General features: G+C 40.5%; 1 protein-coding gene across 7 annotated transcripts in view; it reads left to right on the top strand.

Annotated features, from left to right (window-relative positions):
- The window catches only part of LOC129449107 (nuclear factor 1 B-type), a 105,268-nt gene that overhangs the window by 53,521 nt on the left and 34,779 nt on the right, over window positions 1-16,968 (top strand). For all 7 annotated transcript variants that reach the window (XM_073859322.1, XM_073859321.1, XM_073859326.1 and 4 more), the window contains exons 3-4: window positions 12,706-12,759; window positions 14,873-14,934. In XM_073859322.1, coding sequence (XP_073715423.1) covers window positions 12,706-12,759; window positions 14,873-14,934 — 116 coding nt within the window. The remainder of the gene's footprint in view (window positions 1-12,705; window positions 12,760-14,872; window positions 14,935-16,968) is intronic.

The raw sequence follows: 16,968 nt of genomic DNA on the forward strand, positions 1-16,968 counted from the left end.
TGTGTTGGTCTCTACTATAAACGATGCCGATTTGCTAAAGAAAGCAGTTGCATTGTTAAAAGATAATAAAACTGACAGCAATGGCCATGTCGATAGATGTTCACGCAACAAAATGAAAAGCTTGCTGATCAAACGTTTATAGCAGCACCATACAGGGCAGGGAGAAAAGGCCAGTAAAAATGTAGCTAGGGTTTTTCCTCAGACGATGGAAAGTTGCTGCAGGCAATAATAATTAATGCACATGATGGTAGCATACCTGGCCCGTAAAAAGAGCTTAAAAGCGTTCTGGGCCTAAACATTCTTCTGGATGTGACGAGACGGGGCGTGCCTTTGAGTCCTGATTTCCCGACGTGCAACAGAAACATGAAAACAATGTGTGTGTTGTCTCAAAAAGAGATAGTGAAGGACTTCTGGATGTTTTCGGGGGTGCTTTCGGAAGGTGGGGGCTCTGTGATGAAAAACTAGATTCGATCAAACTATAACCTGTAACAGAACAGGGTTGTGTTTTTCCACTTCCTTCTCTTGTCTTTTCTTCACTTATTTCCTGGAATCCTACCTCCTAAAAAAACTCTAAGAGGTCTCACTCTTTCTTTTGTTGTTTGTTGGGCTATGACAACATGTTCATCCTTGACCCATTGATCAGCACTTCTAGTAAACCGAAAACTGCAGGTGGGAAAGAAGAGGAGGTGGCAAGTTTGGCTGTAAGTAGAGTGCAAAGTCCTTTACAGTTAGGTCAAGCAGACAGTTGCGGAGAACAGAGGAAGTGGCAGGAAAGAAAAAACAACAGGAGAAGAAAAAAAAATGCCGGCCGGAAAATTCCTGAGCTGGCTCTTGGAAAAGCTGAGTGTTGGGACTGAGAGCTCCGTCCGCCACTTCATTCTTATGAAGGGGAGGCTACATTGATCACACAAAGGAGCTCTTATGCGATTAACATGTGAACTTGCCTTTTGAGGTCAAGTGAACAAAAACCGTGAACTAACATCTCAGGCCTCCCAACACTGCCTGACGCCTTCCCTTTTCTTTCTTTTCCAGCCTCTTTTCCCGCTATGTCCGTCAGTGTGTGACTGCTGGGTGGTTTGTTAAGGAATACCACCTTTGTAGGTGCAAGGGAATTAACAGCCCTTTTCTGAATTAGGCTGTATGACAGCTGCACATTGTTCCTCATATCATTTTAGTGTTTTGGCAACTTGCCCCAAAAAACTGAACCGCACACAAAGGCCTTTTGCATTCCAGCCCCTAAAGCAATGGAGGGCGGCCGTTGCCACACTGTGAAGGAATGCCTGCTGTAACTCTTATTGTAGTCAAAGTGTGATTTGAACATTTTTGACACTGTTTGCACTTTGTCAGTTGTCTATCTCCGTATGCTTGCTGACAAAAACCTGATTTATGACGTTACTGAAGAACTATGGTGAATAAAGATATTGAGTATATTACATTTTTACATTGATGCATTTTCCACTTATCTCTTTAAATGTTTAAATATATATAATTTTGAAAACAGCCAATGCATTTTAGTCACAACAAGTCCTCAAGTTTAATTTATGTTAGCCCATTAGCCCCGTTTTTACTTGACATCTACAGTATAGTGGCATTTGGGTAGAAGTAGTTTTCTGTCCAGTTTTCTAAGGAGTGATTCACAGGTTACAGAAGGATGAAGATGAAGCTGTTCGCCTAATAGGTTTGTTATTAGAAGCATTCCTTGCTTCGAGCCAAAGCCTCATTCCTTAATGCCAGGCTTTGTGTAAAATTGTTTATGGTTTTAGAACAACAGAATCTGAAATTCATTTAGCGGTTCCTTCTCTCACCATTGCCCATATAAACTGAGCACTGGAGCCAAACCACATGTTACTGTTGAAGCCCAAGGCCACCCCGGCAAGCCAAAGAAGCACATGGAGGATTTGCCTGCCTGAGCATCTGCCAGGGAAGAGGGATCCTGCCACGTGAATTATGGGATTGCGTCTCTCCATTCTGGTGGGCTAGCCGGTGTTCTTTAAGGCTGTTGGATCGCTGCTGCGGCAGGACCGGACAGTTGGCCGATCGCCTGCTTGCTGACCTTGTGGCACTTATGTGGGCTCTTCAGAGTGATGAGAGAGAGCCGCCTTTATTATGCTGGTGTTAATCATCAACCGCTGGCTTTCTGACACTCTTCACAGGAAAGGCTTTGTCAGGGGAACACCCTCCTGCCTCTGCAAGTCGTTTCGCGCTCCTGCTAAAATTCCATGAGAGAAATATCATATATACGTAATATATGCAGTATATGATTTACTTATACATTCAATGAGTGGTGCAGCATACCGAGGCATGACAATAAATGTACTGATTAAAGCCTTGTGGAGAGCAGGAGAGTGTTTGGGTCATCCAGGACAAAACCTTTAAGGTGTGGTAAAAGTGTAATCCAACGTTTCCACCAAGAGCTCCTCTTTAGAAACTACTTTTGATGAACTTTGTGAGATTACTTTTTTGGAAGAATCCCTTCAAATGCTACAACCTGAACTACTTCTTGATGCATACTTCCCAAAACCTATGGAGATGAATTCTTGAAACCAGTAGCCTGTCACTCAGGGTACTATTAGACTACAGCATAATAATTAATACACTCATAATTCATTGTTTCATTAAAGAGAATACAGTTTACAGGTATTGGACTGCTGTTGCAGTGATGCCCACACACACCCACAGCATCTATTTTGGCCCATGCTAGTTTTTTCTTGCATTTGAAATTAGTGGTGTCATAGCACTTTAAAAGTGTTCAGACATCTGCTGGCTATGTTTGGAGTTAGTTTTTATGTTTGTAATGACACATTAAACTCAGTGTTTCCCTCCGTCTTGTTCCAAAAGCGAGTGCCAGTAGAGCCGTTTAAATGAGTGCATGCTTTGTTCCTTTGTCTGTTTCGGGCCAAGATCTCGCCTTAGATGTGGCATTATATGATCCAATAATTCCCTCAACATCCTAATTAGGTGGTTGGTGGGTGGGTGGATGCATGCATGTGTGTGTGTATGGGTGCTAAACAGTGGCTGTCTGTCGCCTCTGGCCCATCTGGAGAGAGGCCATACTTGGGTACTACTACTCTACTGTGCTGGCACATTGCCCCGCCTCCTCATGCTTGAGCTGACACCCTATTGGCCATCACCGCAGATGGAAGCTTGGCTATCAGCTGAAGTTGGCACTGTGATGCTTTGCAGCTAAAGGAAATTCGATTGCGTAAGGGATGTTGCTCTGGTTTTTTTACCCCGTGTCCCAATTTGTCTTAAGTATGACTCAAGCTCACCCCAGTGCAATGCTAAATTTTGTTGCAGACTTTATCAGTTTCTCAAAAAGTGTGTAGGCATGCAGGGCTAAAGCTTCCTCTGTGGTTTTTAAATGTAAATCCCACGTGAGATTTGTAAAACTCATGACTCAAGTAGTAAGTCATTTTTAGATGAGTTTACCGTTTACATGTAAATGCAAATTGCATGCAACCACAGGCTCAGGGGTAGCAAGACAGTTTTGTGCCCTGATCGAAAAGAGCATACACACTCAAAAGTATGTACTTTTACATAATTAGCAAACTACATACTTTCAATGTACTTTAATGTATGATATTAACCAACTTGGAGCAGCACCAATCTATTAAACTAAATGTTAATGCCAGAAGTGTGTCTTAAACTGGTTCCCGCATTATTACAAATATAAAACCACCCTACAGTCTCTTTGTTTTTACAAACCAAAAAAACCCCAGTGGAGGTACGACCGATATAGATCCTGACTAACCTGCTTTGGTTTATGTTTGCTACAGTATAATATGCAAATATGTCACCTCAGGTGCACTGCTAGCCTAAATTAAAGACTCCATGTAGACGCTTTACAGTGATCAGGAAGCTGATTGGCAAAAGTGTTAACCTCATAAGTTGCTTTTTTTAAAGTCGTCTGTATAATTCGTCATGTCATTATTATGTTCATGTGGATATAGCAGTACATTATGTTCAAGAAAGGTACAATTATTATGACATGCCCTGACAGTGAAGTGGTTAAACAGGATTTATTCTCACACTGCGAGTATGTAAGTGTGCATGCATGAAGGTGCAAGCAATATTAATTTGGTGTTCACTTCTTAGTTTGAACTTGTGTGAACAGTGATCTCTTATTCAAAATAAGCATTTAAAAAAAAATTGCTTTAGATGGTTATTGATGGTTTCAACAAGTGAACTGATCTGTACCATCAGGTACGAAGTGAATTCTTGCCAGGACTTGCTCCGTGTAAGACGACACTCTCGCATACACAAACTTTTGATCTTAGCCCGCACTCTTCCAATAGGAAACCTGAGATTAAAGGTGTAAAGGGCTTTGCATCGCACACATTTTCATACTACAGTCCACCGCTACTGTTCATAAACATTCTCCACGTAGCCATTGGCTTCCCGTTGTGTCATTCACAACAATCTCTCTGTCTTTCTTCTCCTTCATTCCTCTCCATCCATCCCCCTCCCTGTATCTCCGCCTCTTAACTACTTGTGTGGAGTTAATGGACTGTTTTGGCTGGGCTCCAGCCACTGAGTGTCACCTCATTAGTGTTCCTCTCGACAGGAGCTACATGCGACAGAATGTCATTGGTTCTCCCGTCCACCACCCCCTCGTCTGCAGAACCCTGTATGAATGGGAAAATGCGCATGCATAATTGAATCTATAGTCTCACTCTCTCCATCCCTCCCTTCCTCACGTCTGACGGCCACAAAAAGGCTTGGACGTTTGCCACAAGTGCGGACGGATCAGAGCGGCGGTGGCATCCCGGGACTCATGTAAATGCCCGTTCACTCGGCCAATCGAACGACAATGCGAGCTGAAGCGATACGCTGTCAGGGGGAAATTCGGAGAGGTTTGGTCGACACTTGTCAACGTATTGATGTGTGTCATGACGAAGATCCAGGGCCCCTTTGGAAAGAAAGTGTGACGAAAGGTTTTCTATCAAATCCTAGGGTTTGTAAGGAAGGACACAGCAGTTGTGACTAAGTTTGATTTGATGGGCCCTCTATAGACCGGAGAGGTGGAAAACGCGCACACAAGTTGGGCTGTCAAAGCGGTCCAGTCATTTTTAACGTGACAGATGAGCCACCCTGGGTTCAGTGTTGTGGTGACATGGGAACATGTGTATATCAGAGATCTCTGCGTGATGCAATGTGGTCTCCACCATTGTATGCGCTTATGCCAGTATGTCTTTATTAACGCAGAGAGTCAATGTGTGTTATTGTTGAGACGTGTGCCTGAAGTTGTGTGTATATGGTGTCTTGAGTGACTTGTTTTTCCAGACACTTCTTTTATTTCTACCTTTTCAGCCGACAGAAGGCAGTCTGAAACACACACACAATTTCTTCTTTGTTTCAGTCGTGCTCTCTCTCTCTTTTCTCTCTCTCTCTCTCTCACTGGTTCGTCCTAGCTCAATCCAACCTACTTCTATTTAACAGCCCGTCCTGTCTCTACCATTGTTCTCTTCGTCTTTTCAACTCTGTCTTTTTCCCAGCCCCTTTCTTTCTCTCTTTCTGCATCATCTCTCATTCATCCCCAGAGACTGACTTTAGCTGCCCCTCTTCACGTCTGCAATCAAGTGATTGAGCTCGGGTGGGAAACAGAGGCCTGTGTTTAATGTGTGCACAGGGAGAAACTTTCCTTTTTTTTGTAAAGGGGGTCTGTCCATGAGTGCTCAAGTTTTCACACCTTGTCAGTGTGTGTTAAGGCTAAAGTATAGTTCATTTTATATTTCATTTCATTTTTGGCATCCGAAGAGTGCGCACGTTCTGTACGCGCACCACCAGATTTTACGTTGTATGTGTAGGTTGCACATGCGTCGAACATCTGTGTACATGTATGAGTCAAATAAAATAAACTTTGCAAGGCTGTGCATTCGACTGTGTGCTTACGTTCGCGTACACGTAAAAAACTGACTATAGACGGTTTCAGCAGTAACAACATAAACAAGCGGCTTTCGTGGTCATCGCGTAACTTCCGGTAAACTCCGCGAAGAATAAATAACAACAAAGTCCTTTTAAAGTAGATTATTTTCGACGAGGTATTTGTTTAAGAGTTCAGTTTCAGCAACTAGTCAGACCATTAAACAAACAGAAACCGGAAATAAAGTTCGGACCAGACGCTTATCACGTCACCGCACGTGTGCCCGATGAAACGGTCTATACCCTGGGCTTTAGGAGTAGATGGACTGCATCTCACAACCCAATCAGCATTTGTCTATGTATATAGTGGGTCTGTGACCAGCAGACCTTATATTTCCAGGGATATTTGATATTTTTTGGGATATGAGGAAATGTGAGTTGAAATCTAATCAGCGCACATAATAAAAACACTCTTGTTCCAGTTGTACTGTAGAGCTGAAGGTAATTTAATAGAGAAAATCTTGAAAGCATTAAGAAAGTATCACCAAGGCACGTTCAAGCATTTCCAGTTATTTATTAATATACTGTAAGGGGCCAGTCACACCAAAAGCGTTTATGGCGTTATGCGTGCCGAGCGCCTTGCGGTTTTTTGGCGTCTGCCGCGCACGCGTTTTTGAAGGAGCGCTGAGAGCGGAGAAGCGCCCGACGTCATTTGCGTCTTTCCATTGTCCAATAGAATGAGGGGAGAGTTTGAGTTTACAGTTGCTTTGAAGAACCGGACTCCACTCGCTCACTCTCTCCTGCGTGTTTGTGCACCTCTCATCCTCAAACAAGGTCAGAGCAAGCGCCCTCTTTTTAAAGTTTCTGCTAATATGACAGTTAACAGCAAAAGAGCGCTCACGCTTCAATATTTGATTGACAAGACAGGTGACTCGGTGGTTGCTTAGCAATATGAAAAGCCGCGTCGCACTGCTCTTTTTTTTAAAAAGGAAGTGCGTCGCGCCTTGCGTTTGCAAGCGTTTAAGGCGCTTTTGGTGTGACTGGCCCCTAATACACTGCAGAATATTTTAAAGAATTATCATAGTTAAACATAAATAATCTACAGTAATGATTGACCAATCAGAATAAAATTAACTACATATAATGCAGGCTATCACATTTTTTGTTTCTTTATTTTGCAGTAAGATTAATCATTAAAGCATTGAATACTGTATATAATATATTGTTAATTATCTTTATTTTAATTTATCACTATTTTAAGACTCATTGTATTTACAGGAAACTGAAATGACCATCATCAACCCATTTGCTAGTGTTGCTGTAGAGTTTCATAAAGCATTATGTAAGCAGTGCAAAGGTTGTGGGTTCGATTCCCAGCGATTGCAGATACATATAGACGGTTTCATCGGACGCACGTGTGCTGACACGATACACGTCTGGATTTGAACTTTACTTCTGGTTTGGTTTTTTTAATGGTCTGACTAGTAGCTAAACTGATCTCTTGAACAAATGCCTCGTCGAAAATAACAAATGGTTTCCTAAGTAATCTATGTGTTTTTTTTGCTTATTATAAACTGAATTTAAAGAACTTTATTGTTATTTATTCTTAGCGGAGTTTACCGGAAGTTACGTGCGGACCACGACAGCAGCTTGTTTATGTTGTTACTGCTGAAATCGTCTATAAATTATATAGCTTAAATACGAATGTAACTTGTTTTAGATGAAGCATCTGTCGAATGGTTCCTCTTTGGAATAATATTCCCATTGCCTGCTCACACAAGCCTGATCATTTTATCGCTGTCTTGATAGCTGGCAGGATGCTTTCCTCACTATATCTCTGTTTGGGTTACAGCTAGCTAACTTTGATAAAGAGCTGTGTGCTTCTTCAAACAAATGCCACATGGGAGAAGGAAAGATAAAGATGGAGGGAAGAGAGGATCAAAGATATGCATCTAAAAGATTGATGTAAAGATGTCAATACTAAGAAAGAATGGAAGAGAGAATGCTGATAGATGTGGAGCTATAAATAGCGATAGAAACGGAAAGCTAGAGCATGGGTCGATTGATAGAAAGAAAGATAAACAAAGAGCCGCCTCAGTGCATTTTTGGCTACGTGTACTGCTGATGTCATTGACGTACTGTGAGGTCACCATGTCTCATCCAAGAGCCAGCCAATGACAAACACACTCTCAATTGCTGGGTGTCACTCGGCCACAAACAATATTTACTCTGTTCCAGCTGCACCGTTTAAAACATTTCGGCCGGGGCAGCCCGTAATTAGGAGATATTTTAGCCTTCATCTCTTTGAGTCTCTCTCTCTCTCCCTCCCTCTTCTTTCTCTGGGTGCTTGGCTCGGGATCGAGTGAGAAGAGAAGAGAGAGAGGGAACTTGGCTCGGGCCTGGTTTCTTTGGCAAGCAGAACAGTACATGTGTGCAGCTTTCTAAAATGGCTGCCAGACGCCTCCTCCTGAAATGTCGACGGCATGCACGCGGCCGGCCGTTTTTGTGTATACGTTTGTGCATGTGGTGTGATTCAGTGAATTAAAGTTGCTGAAGTATGTGATAGCTCTCAACCAAGCACAAAACAAAGGCTAGAGCCTGGTTGGGTTACATGGGACTGAGCCAAGGGTAGTCGCGTGCACTCGCGTGTTTGGGTTCATAGATCCAAGATTCGGGCATTGATGGGTTTGGTTCATGCAGAATGACATCACAGGTGGAAGAAGTGCTGCAGGTATAATTGTGACAGGTGGGTGGATGGTATCCAGCAGATAGGGTGGCACAATGATACATTAGCACTCGTGTTTATGAAGCTGATCCAAAGTGTGCCGATCCAGAAATGAGCTCATCTTACGCCCATTCATTTGGATATGATCCTAGATCAGGTGTCTTAGACTTTCGAGTTGCTCAGGCAAGCATCACTGTCACTATTGCTAATACATAGGGGTTAGGGATTTGAACAAACCCCAAGTATTTTACTTTGGTGCATATGCTTCGTGTGGCTTTCTGAGTAGATGTATACTTTTATTTTCTAAGCTTTGAGACTTGGTGATGTAAAACAGTGCATAACAAAACTTTCACACATAGAGGGATGCAAGCTATATCTAGGGATCATATATCTTGGTTGGGTTTTTGGTCTGTAAGCAAACACATCAAATTCCCTTCAGGCAAGTTTTTTCCACATTTTCCTAAGAAATCATACCTTGCTTTATCTTCCTCCCTCATACTTTTTTATCAGTTACCAAAGAAAGATAGGAAAGATTCACACCATCTTCCTGTCAACCCTCTGTCTTCCTCTTTCTCTCTTTGGACAGTTTGTTTGTTTAAACAAGTGGCAGGACTGTCGAGTGCCAAAGGATTGTTGTGCTTGGAGAAGCACACAGACACATTCAAGCACTGCCATGGCCAAACTGTTTAAATGTGTGGCTTATAGATGTTTATTTTCGAAGCGAACCATAGGCAGCTTATTCCAACGCTCCACCATCTGCAAAATTCAACTATGCAGATGTGTATATATATCTCCTGTCGTAATGGATTTTCAAATGTTAGGATGAAAATAACAAAAGAGTTGGCACTTGCAGCTATGCTATTCCCTATAATAGCAAAACTTAAACAAAATTGTACAGTTAATTCATGTTTATTTCAAGAATATTGAATATGGGGCTTGTTTATAACACTGACATTGTTGTACATCCTTGCACACATATTCATGTAGCCTATTTATCCAAAGACACTTACAGTGCATCAGTTGTATGTTGCCTGAGATCAAACCCATGACCTCTGCATTGCTGCTAACGCAAGTGAGCTACAGGGACACATAATGTTAGCTTTGTTTTTGGATCAGGGCTCTTTAATAGGGCATAACAATGGAGCAGCTGGCACACACTGTGTTCAATCACTCTACTTCAATGCTGGATTGTACTTATAGATGCAAACTATTTCTTCTTTCTTCTTCTCTCCTGGGGCATCGGGCCGGGCATGGTAGGAGATGTCTTTAACCAGACTGATGGATGGCATTGAACTTGCATGTGAATTGTGGGAGCAGGGAAGTTGGCATAGGAACGGGCACCGATACAATGCCAACCCCGCTCCCGTCCAATCAATGGCTCAGCTGCTGGCCTACGGTCCAATAGGTTTTCCTGATTTAAACACCACTTAAGATGTTATTTATTGCGGTGGGAAGAAAATTGTGGTAGCTTAATGCAAAAATAACTCAAGATAGTTCGTGAATGCAATAGACGAACTTTAAGTCAGGATTTTACTCCGTGTGGTCCCTCCCTCTGTCTTAAATTTTCTCTGACCTTTCTCTTCTTAACGTATGGTGTTCCCTCCCGTTCTTTGTCATTGTTGAGCCAAAGCCAAGAACATTCTGTTATTGCAGCTCTTTTAATGGTCATTTTTTGGGGGGTTGGGATTTATTTTTCACTTTCTATCTCTTACTCTCACTCTCTAACTTTCGTTTATGATTTGAAGCTTCTGCAGGAAGGTACAAGAGTGATGTCCCACCTAATTTTATCTCATGCATTTTGTCTTAACCACGATACACTGTTATAGCAGCCAGGCCTTGCCAATGGATAATAATAGTTCTGAGTGAATTGTGATTAAACCTTGCTTGTCCAACCTAAGCTTTGGTCGGAGGTCCATTGATCACCAGTACCAGCCCACGATTAAAAACCGTTTTAGTGACTTTTTACAAAAAGATATGCAATTTCTAGAGAGCTCTTCTGGTTATGTCTGTCTACCTCAAGCTCATCATCTGATTGAATTTTGATCAAATTTTGTATTGTCTACAGTAGTACAGTGTAGCGTTCAATATTGCATTTTCTTATTTGATGTTATTAAATTGTAGTATGTAAAGGCCCATTATTTACCTGTATTGTATCATCCACCCTGCCCTCTTAAAACGTATTTGTGCTTTTGTGTTTGCACATCCTCAATTCTTTTTAACTACACTGTCAGAAATAAATGGGAAAAAATTTACTCTAGCTGTCACTGGGGCAGTACTCTTTGAAAAGGTCCTACTATGTACCAGTAGGTTACGATATGTATACATTTGGTATAATTATGTACTTTTGAGGAACAAATATGTACCTCTGAGGTATTAATACAAACTTTTTAGGTCTAAAGATTAACTTTTTGAAAAAGTGTCGCCCAGTGACAGCTAGGGGAACATGTTTTGACCATTTGTTCTGACAGTGTAACAATCAAAAAATATGAAAATGGTGGATGACGTCAAACTAGTACACAATTTCACACAAAATAGTACTTAAAAGTAAAGGAGCTACAGTAAATGATGCTAGATTATCATTTTTGGCAGTGTGGTTCCATAAAGAACCTTAAACATCAACAGAATTATTTGGTTGCACAAAAGTTTGAGATCGGCGCAAGAAACCCTTTATTTTTGTGTATAGGCAGAATTACTTACATTTTCCTTTGGCTCGCAAGATCTTTCCTTAAAGGGACACTCCACTTTTTTTAAAATATGCTCATTTTCCAGCTCCCCTAGAGTTAAACATTTGAGTTTTACCATTTTGGAATCCATTCAACTGATGTCCAGGTCTGGCGGTACCACTTTTAGCATAGCTTAGCAAAATCCATTGAATCTGATTAGACCATTAGCATTGCGCTCAAAAATGTCCAAAGAGTTTCCATATTTCTCCCATTCAAAACTTGACTCTTGCCCGAAAATAGTCCCCTTGGTAACTTTCAATAGCTGGGGACTATTTTCAGCTGCTGCGTAATATCATTGCGCCTGCTGCAGCCATGTTACGGCAGAAAAGTTTTTGATTATTACGCCAGAATGAGAGTATAGTCCTAGCCATATCTGCCTAAAAATCGCAACTTTGAATTTTCTGTCAGTCTTAGTACACGATGTAACTACAGAAGAGTCAAGTTTTAAATGGGGAAAAATATTGAAACTCTTTGGTCATTTTTGAGTGCGATGCTGGTGGTCTAGTTAGATTCAATGGATTGTGCTAAGCTATGCTGAAAGTGGTAGCGCCAGACCCAGAGATCAGCTGAATGGATTCCAACGGATGGTAAAACTCAAATATTTAACTCTAGGGGAGCTGGAAAATGAGCATATTTTCAAAAAGTGGAGTGTCCATTTCTCAGTTGTGATCTTTGAGTGAGCAGATCATTTAAATTAGTTTTTGAAAAGAAAGTGTGTCATAAGGGGTGTGTCATTAGTACAGTAGAATGTAGGGTCCGTCCTCCCAAAGGGTACTGTAAGGTAACATCATTAATCAACATGAGCCTTAAAGCACACCTCAATGACAGGCAGGATTCTTCAAATTTTTTGATATTTTCCTCCCCCTCTTGTCTACTTTGCAAGCTTCACATACTTGGTCAAAAACTTTACTTTTGTAAAGGCATTTTTAGCCTTGCGTTTGCCTGCACTTACGTCTTTCTATGTTCCCTCCCTTCTCTCGTTCCCGTCACTAAAAAGAAAAAGCATGTTGTTCTATACTGCACACATCTGGTCTCTTCTGTCAAGAATGAGTAAATGTAATTTCCTTTTCTGGACAATAACTGCCATCCATCTGAGAGACGTAATGTTTATTTTGTGCAAAGATGTATTTTAGTGTTTCTTTAGGGTAAACTGGAACCGTGCAAACACTGCAACATACAAGCTTTTATAAACTGTGTATCTGTATAAGTGTGATACTGTATTTTCTAATTTCATCATGCCCAAACAACAAAACAACAACAATAATGCATAAGAGCTAAACAAATATGTTAAAATGGAGGAAGAGGATGATAAATTACAGTAAAGTGTATGTCTGTCACCTACTGTATACAACTTTCTTTTGTGTTCTAACCCAGAGCCTCTATTTGTGTTTATAGATTCGCAGCAGTCAGGAAGTCCCAGCAACAATGAGCCTGGCAAAAACCCTCCAGGTACGTTAATGCACACATATGACATGCATTTGCACATACTTTAAAATCGCACCTTTACCTATGGCCAAAACATTTACATAACCTAAAGCTATGGTGTTGGTGAATGCAAAACAAAATGTCATTTTATGTCAGTGGTTCTCAAACTGGGGTCCGGGGCCCCCAGGGGGGCTGCGAGATGGTGCTGCGAGATTATAAAATACATTAATTTATCATGAATTCTGTGAAATTAAACCTAAAAAAATAAGGCAGCACTACTTTGTATCATTTAATGTTTTGTTTAATTAAAATGTGAAGTTTTAGAACTGTTTTTTGTCATAAATTTTCTTTGGGGGGGAGCCGCGAAGGAATGCACCGTACACAAAGGGGGCCGCACGATGAAAAAGTTTGAGAACCACTGCTTTATGTAATAATCAGGGCCTGATGCAGACAAATCTTCAACACCTTATACATACATTATTGCTTTGATTAAAAATGTTAGACGTCAAGAGGTCGTGAAGTGATAATTTAACAGAAACAGAGCAGTTATACGGTTTAAATCGTAATGATGTAGTCAGGTAAAATGGTTTTGTGAACTTAGCAGATCAAAAAAAAAAAAATATATATATATATATATATTAGTCATCTAGTAGGTGGATTGCAGCTAATACATTCTGTCATATAACATGTGCCAAAAAAACTATGACCACTTTTTTGCACTGCCAAAGAAAACTGTCCTCCTCGAGGTCAGCTTATGTTATTCTTTAAAAGTAAATTATACTGAAACGGGCTTATTTGATCAGAAAATGTTGGTCTTGACCATAATTATACTCAATGCTCTTCACAAATTAAAGTCAACTGGAAAGCCAACCATGTCATGTCTGTGATTTTATTAGGAAAACAAAAAATGTAATTTATATAAAACAAGTCACGTCATGACATCATCAGGTCTGTCAAAGGTTTGTTTGCACTGCCACTAAGAAGTTGTTTCTGCTGATGCCGTATGGAGAGATTGTCAATTCTCATCTGTTTGTCATGCGACCGCTTGTTCCCCTGGATTCACCTGTGTTTTCATTCCTTGTTTTTCCACCTCTTTATCCCTGCCCTGTCTCTGCTACGTAACGTGTAGAGAATGAAAGTCATGGAAAGTGTAATTAGTTCTTTACCTCAAAAGCAGGTCGTGAGATTTCCCTGGCCAAGTCAAATAAAGCTTTTAGGTCACGACTCAGACTCAGCTAGTGTTGCTACTGTGAATCCTGGCTATCGTTGCACTTCCTATTTGGCTTTGCGGTGCATTGTGGGAAGGACTTGGATGCTATGTAAAGCTGTCCCTTTAGGTTTGGTCTTTTTTGGCTTGAATCTTGAATGCAGTGTTACTGTACATATTAAGTCCTTTTTCTCCGAAAAGTCAAATTTAGTTTGCACATACAAGAAGTCACGGTAGTGTCACGTTCCTGAAAGTAATAATTAGATGTTAAATATGAGCATAAAATATTATTTTGGCACCGTTTAATCCAAGGCTGTAACCACATCTTAAACATTTGGGAACCAAAAGATTCAGGGCTGTGTGTATGTGTGTTAAAGAGCACCTATGGTCCGATTCACGATTTTACATTTCTTTTGGCATGCAAGTGTGTATTAGTACGTTAATGTATGCAAAATGTACATACCCCAAAGTAAACGATGACGCGAATTATCGTCTCCATCACAACTTTTTTAGACTACAACAAACACATGGATTGTAGGCAACAGTTTACTTTTTGGGATTGGTGATGTAGACAAGACCGACATTATCATAATTCCTCCGACATTATCATAATGAATGGGTCAGTGTCCCAGACAGGGTTTAGATTATTTTAGGACATTTGAGTTGTTTTCACAAACATAACACAAAAAAAGCATTACTGGTGTTCATCTTGAGACAAAACAATGGCACTGAAATATTTTAAGTTATGTCAGTGCAAGCTGTTTTCAGTTAAGACAACTTCAATATGCATTTTAGTCGGAGACTAGACTTAAACCCTGTCTGGGAAACCACCCATGTATCCATTATTTATTTTCATTTACCAGACATACTGCATTTGAAATGTAATGTGCAAGGAAATGTATCTAAAGATTATCCTTTTGTTTCCCACAGTTTACTTGGAGGAGAGCTTTATTAAATCAGGGGTCTTTAGTGTTTCAGAGCTGGTGAGAGTATCCAGAAGTAAGTCTATACACTCACAAACACACCATGCTTTTTATACATTAATGTTAATACATAAAACATATCACTAACCTGAAATATTTAAATATGAAGCCATACATGATATTGTTTGAAAAAATTCCTAAACTCTTTCCCTAAAACTAAATATTTAGCATGTTTAGAATTAGTTTTTTACTTCATTCATGAACTAATAAGAACTATTCATGAACCCTAGTATAGCTAAGTAAAGCTAAGTACACACACAACTTATACAACAACCAGCATGCTTTATGCTAAGGCATTCCAGATTTAGCAAGGGAGGGACTTGCCCAGGACATGTGTGGAAAATCCAGTTTGGCGGGTCTTGTGTTTGTGTGCGCGTGTGGGTGTGTGTGTGAGCGGGTGTGTGTGTGCATACAGTGGTTTTGGAGTGCAAGCATGCAGTAGTTTATGTGTAGACATGCCTGCCCTCATCAAAGATGATGACAGATGTTCCAGAAGGAATCTCTCTGTGATGGCAGAGGACAATGACGCCCTCAAGCAAAATTTGTACAAACTGCCGAAGGGGTTGTCAGGGCCTGACACACACACAAAGACACACACGGACACACACACACGCTCATATTTACCCTGATGGGGTATGATGCACTCTGTGACACTGTAACTGATACACATCACCACCTACATGTAACACAATGCTCACCATCTTGCCCACGTTCATACAAACACGTACACACACTGTCATCAACATGGCTTTTTTGAAAAGTTGATCATAAGGCCTTAAACTAAGGATTTACTGCACATGTTTACTCATTTTTACAAATTTAGTTACTCTCGTGTTGTTTTAAAACACTTGCCTAGGTTGCTTGTCCTGACGGACACTATTTAGAACACGCTTTACGAACTGTCAACCATCAGTGCCACTGGGTTTTGGGTGACTTTTATGACATTTTTAGTCGTTGTTATTTAAATATGTCAGTATGTATTGTAAAAACTTGGATTGGAGAAAAATATCCTTACTTTACATTACTTTACATTTATGCATTTGGCAGAGGCTTTTATCCAAAGTGACTTGCATTCAAGCCATAAAATGTATCTCTATGGGCTCTTGGGATCGAACCCTTGACCTTTTCTGATGTAGCAGTTGACCTACAGTACATGAACAGTATGCATATTCATGCAGTACGAGAAAATCGTATTCAACTGTATGTATTTAACCTCGCTTTAATATCCTTAGTTGTGAGTGTAGATACAAGAACAAGCATCATACATGTGTACTGCCTTCATGTGGAGGCAGCCTGTGTTGGGCTCAATGCCAGCAGAGATTAACAGTATGTTCACCTTCATCTTTCCTTCATCTAAGACCCTCAGGCCATTTTATGAACACACACATTCATTACTGTATATTCTTTACATACACTCACTGAAGATGAAACATTAACATTGTATCTCCTTAATCATTTGGAGTACAATTGGTCAAAAGTGTCAGTTATTTGTTCGTTTTTGGGTAAGGGTTGGGCTGATGCCTGTATGCATGCAAAATGTGTCAAATAATTTAAAAGATTTTGTTACTGTTAAATGCAAGATTGCTTTTCAGTGTTAAAGTCCAGATGTTAAATCACTTTTATGTGTCTTCATAAAAGACTAAACTAGCTGCGGCATGCTATTGTATGTAAACAAAGAGGGTGGGGGCAGTGGTTAGACCGCTGAATGGTACTCTTGATATTGTGGTTTTTGTGTAGATATGATATCTCTGACACACTTCATACTGTTACAGCCCCTACGGCTGTTCTCTCTCAGATTGAGTTACAGTTATAGTCATGTTTGGGTTTGCCTTCATGCAGATGTTGTCCTGAAAAACACCTAAGTGCGTGTGTGTGTGTGTGTGTGTGTGTGTGTGTGTGTGTGTGTGTTTGAGAGAGAGAGAGAGAGAGAGAGAGAGAGAGAGAGTCATAAGAGATTTACCTAATGGATTCCTTATTGTGAATTAATGATCTGTTATTCCAAATTTGTACCTATCCCAAACCACCTTCTCTTCTCTTTCCCCC

Source organism: Misgurnus anguillicaudatus, chromosome 21 (genome assembly GCF_027580225.2).
Source record: "Misgurnus anguillicaudatus chromosome 21, ASM2758022v2, whole genome shotgun sequence".
In the NCBI taxonomy this organism is placed as follows: Eukaryota; Metazoa; Chordata; class Actinopteri; order Cypriniformes; family Cobitidae; genus Misgurnus; species Misgurnus anguillicaudatus.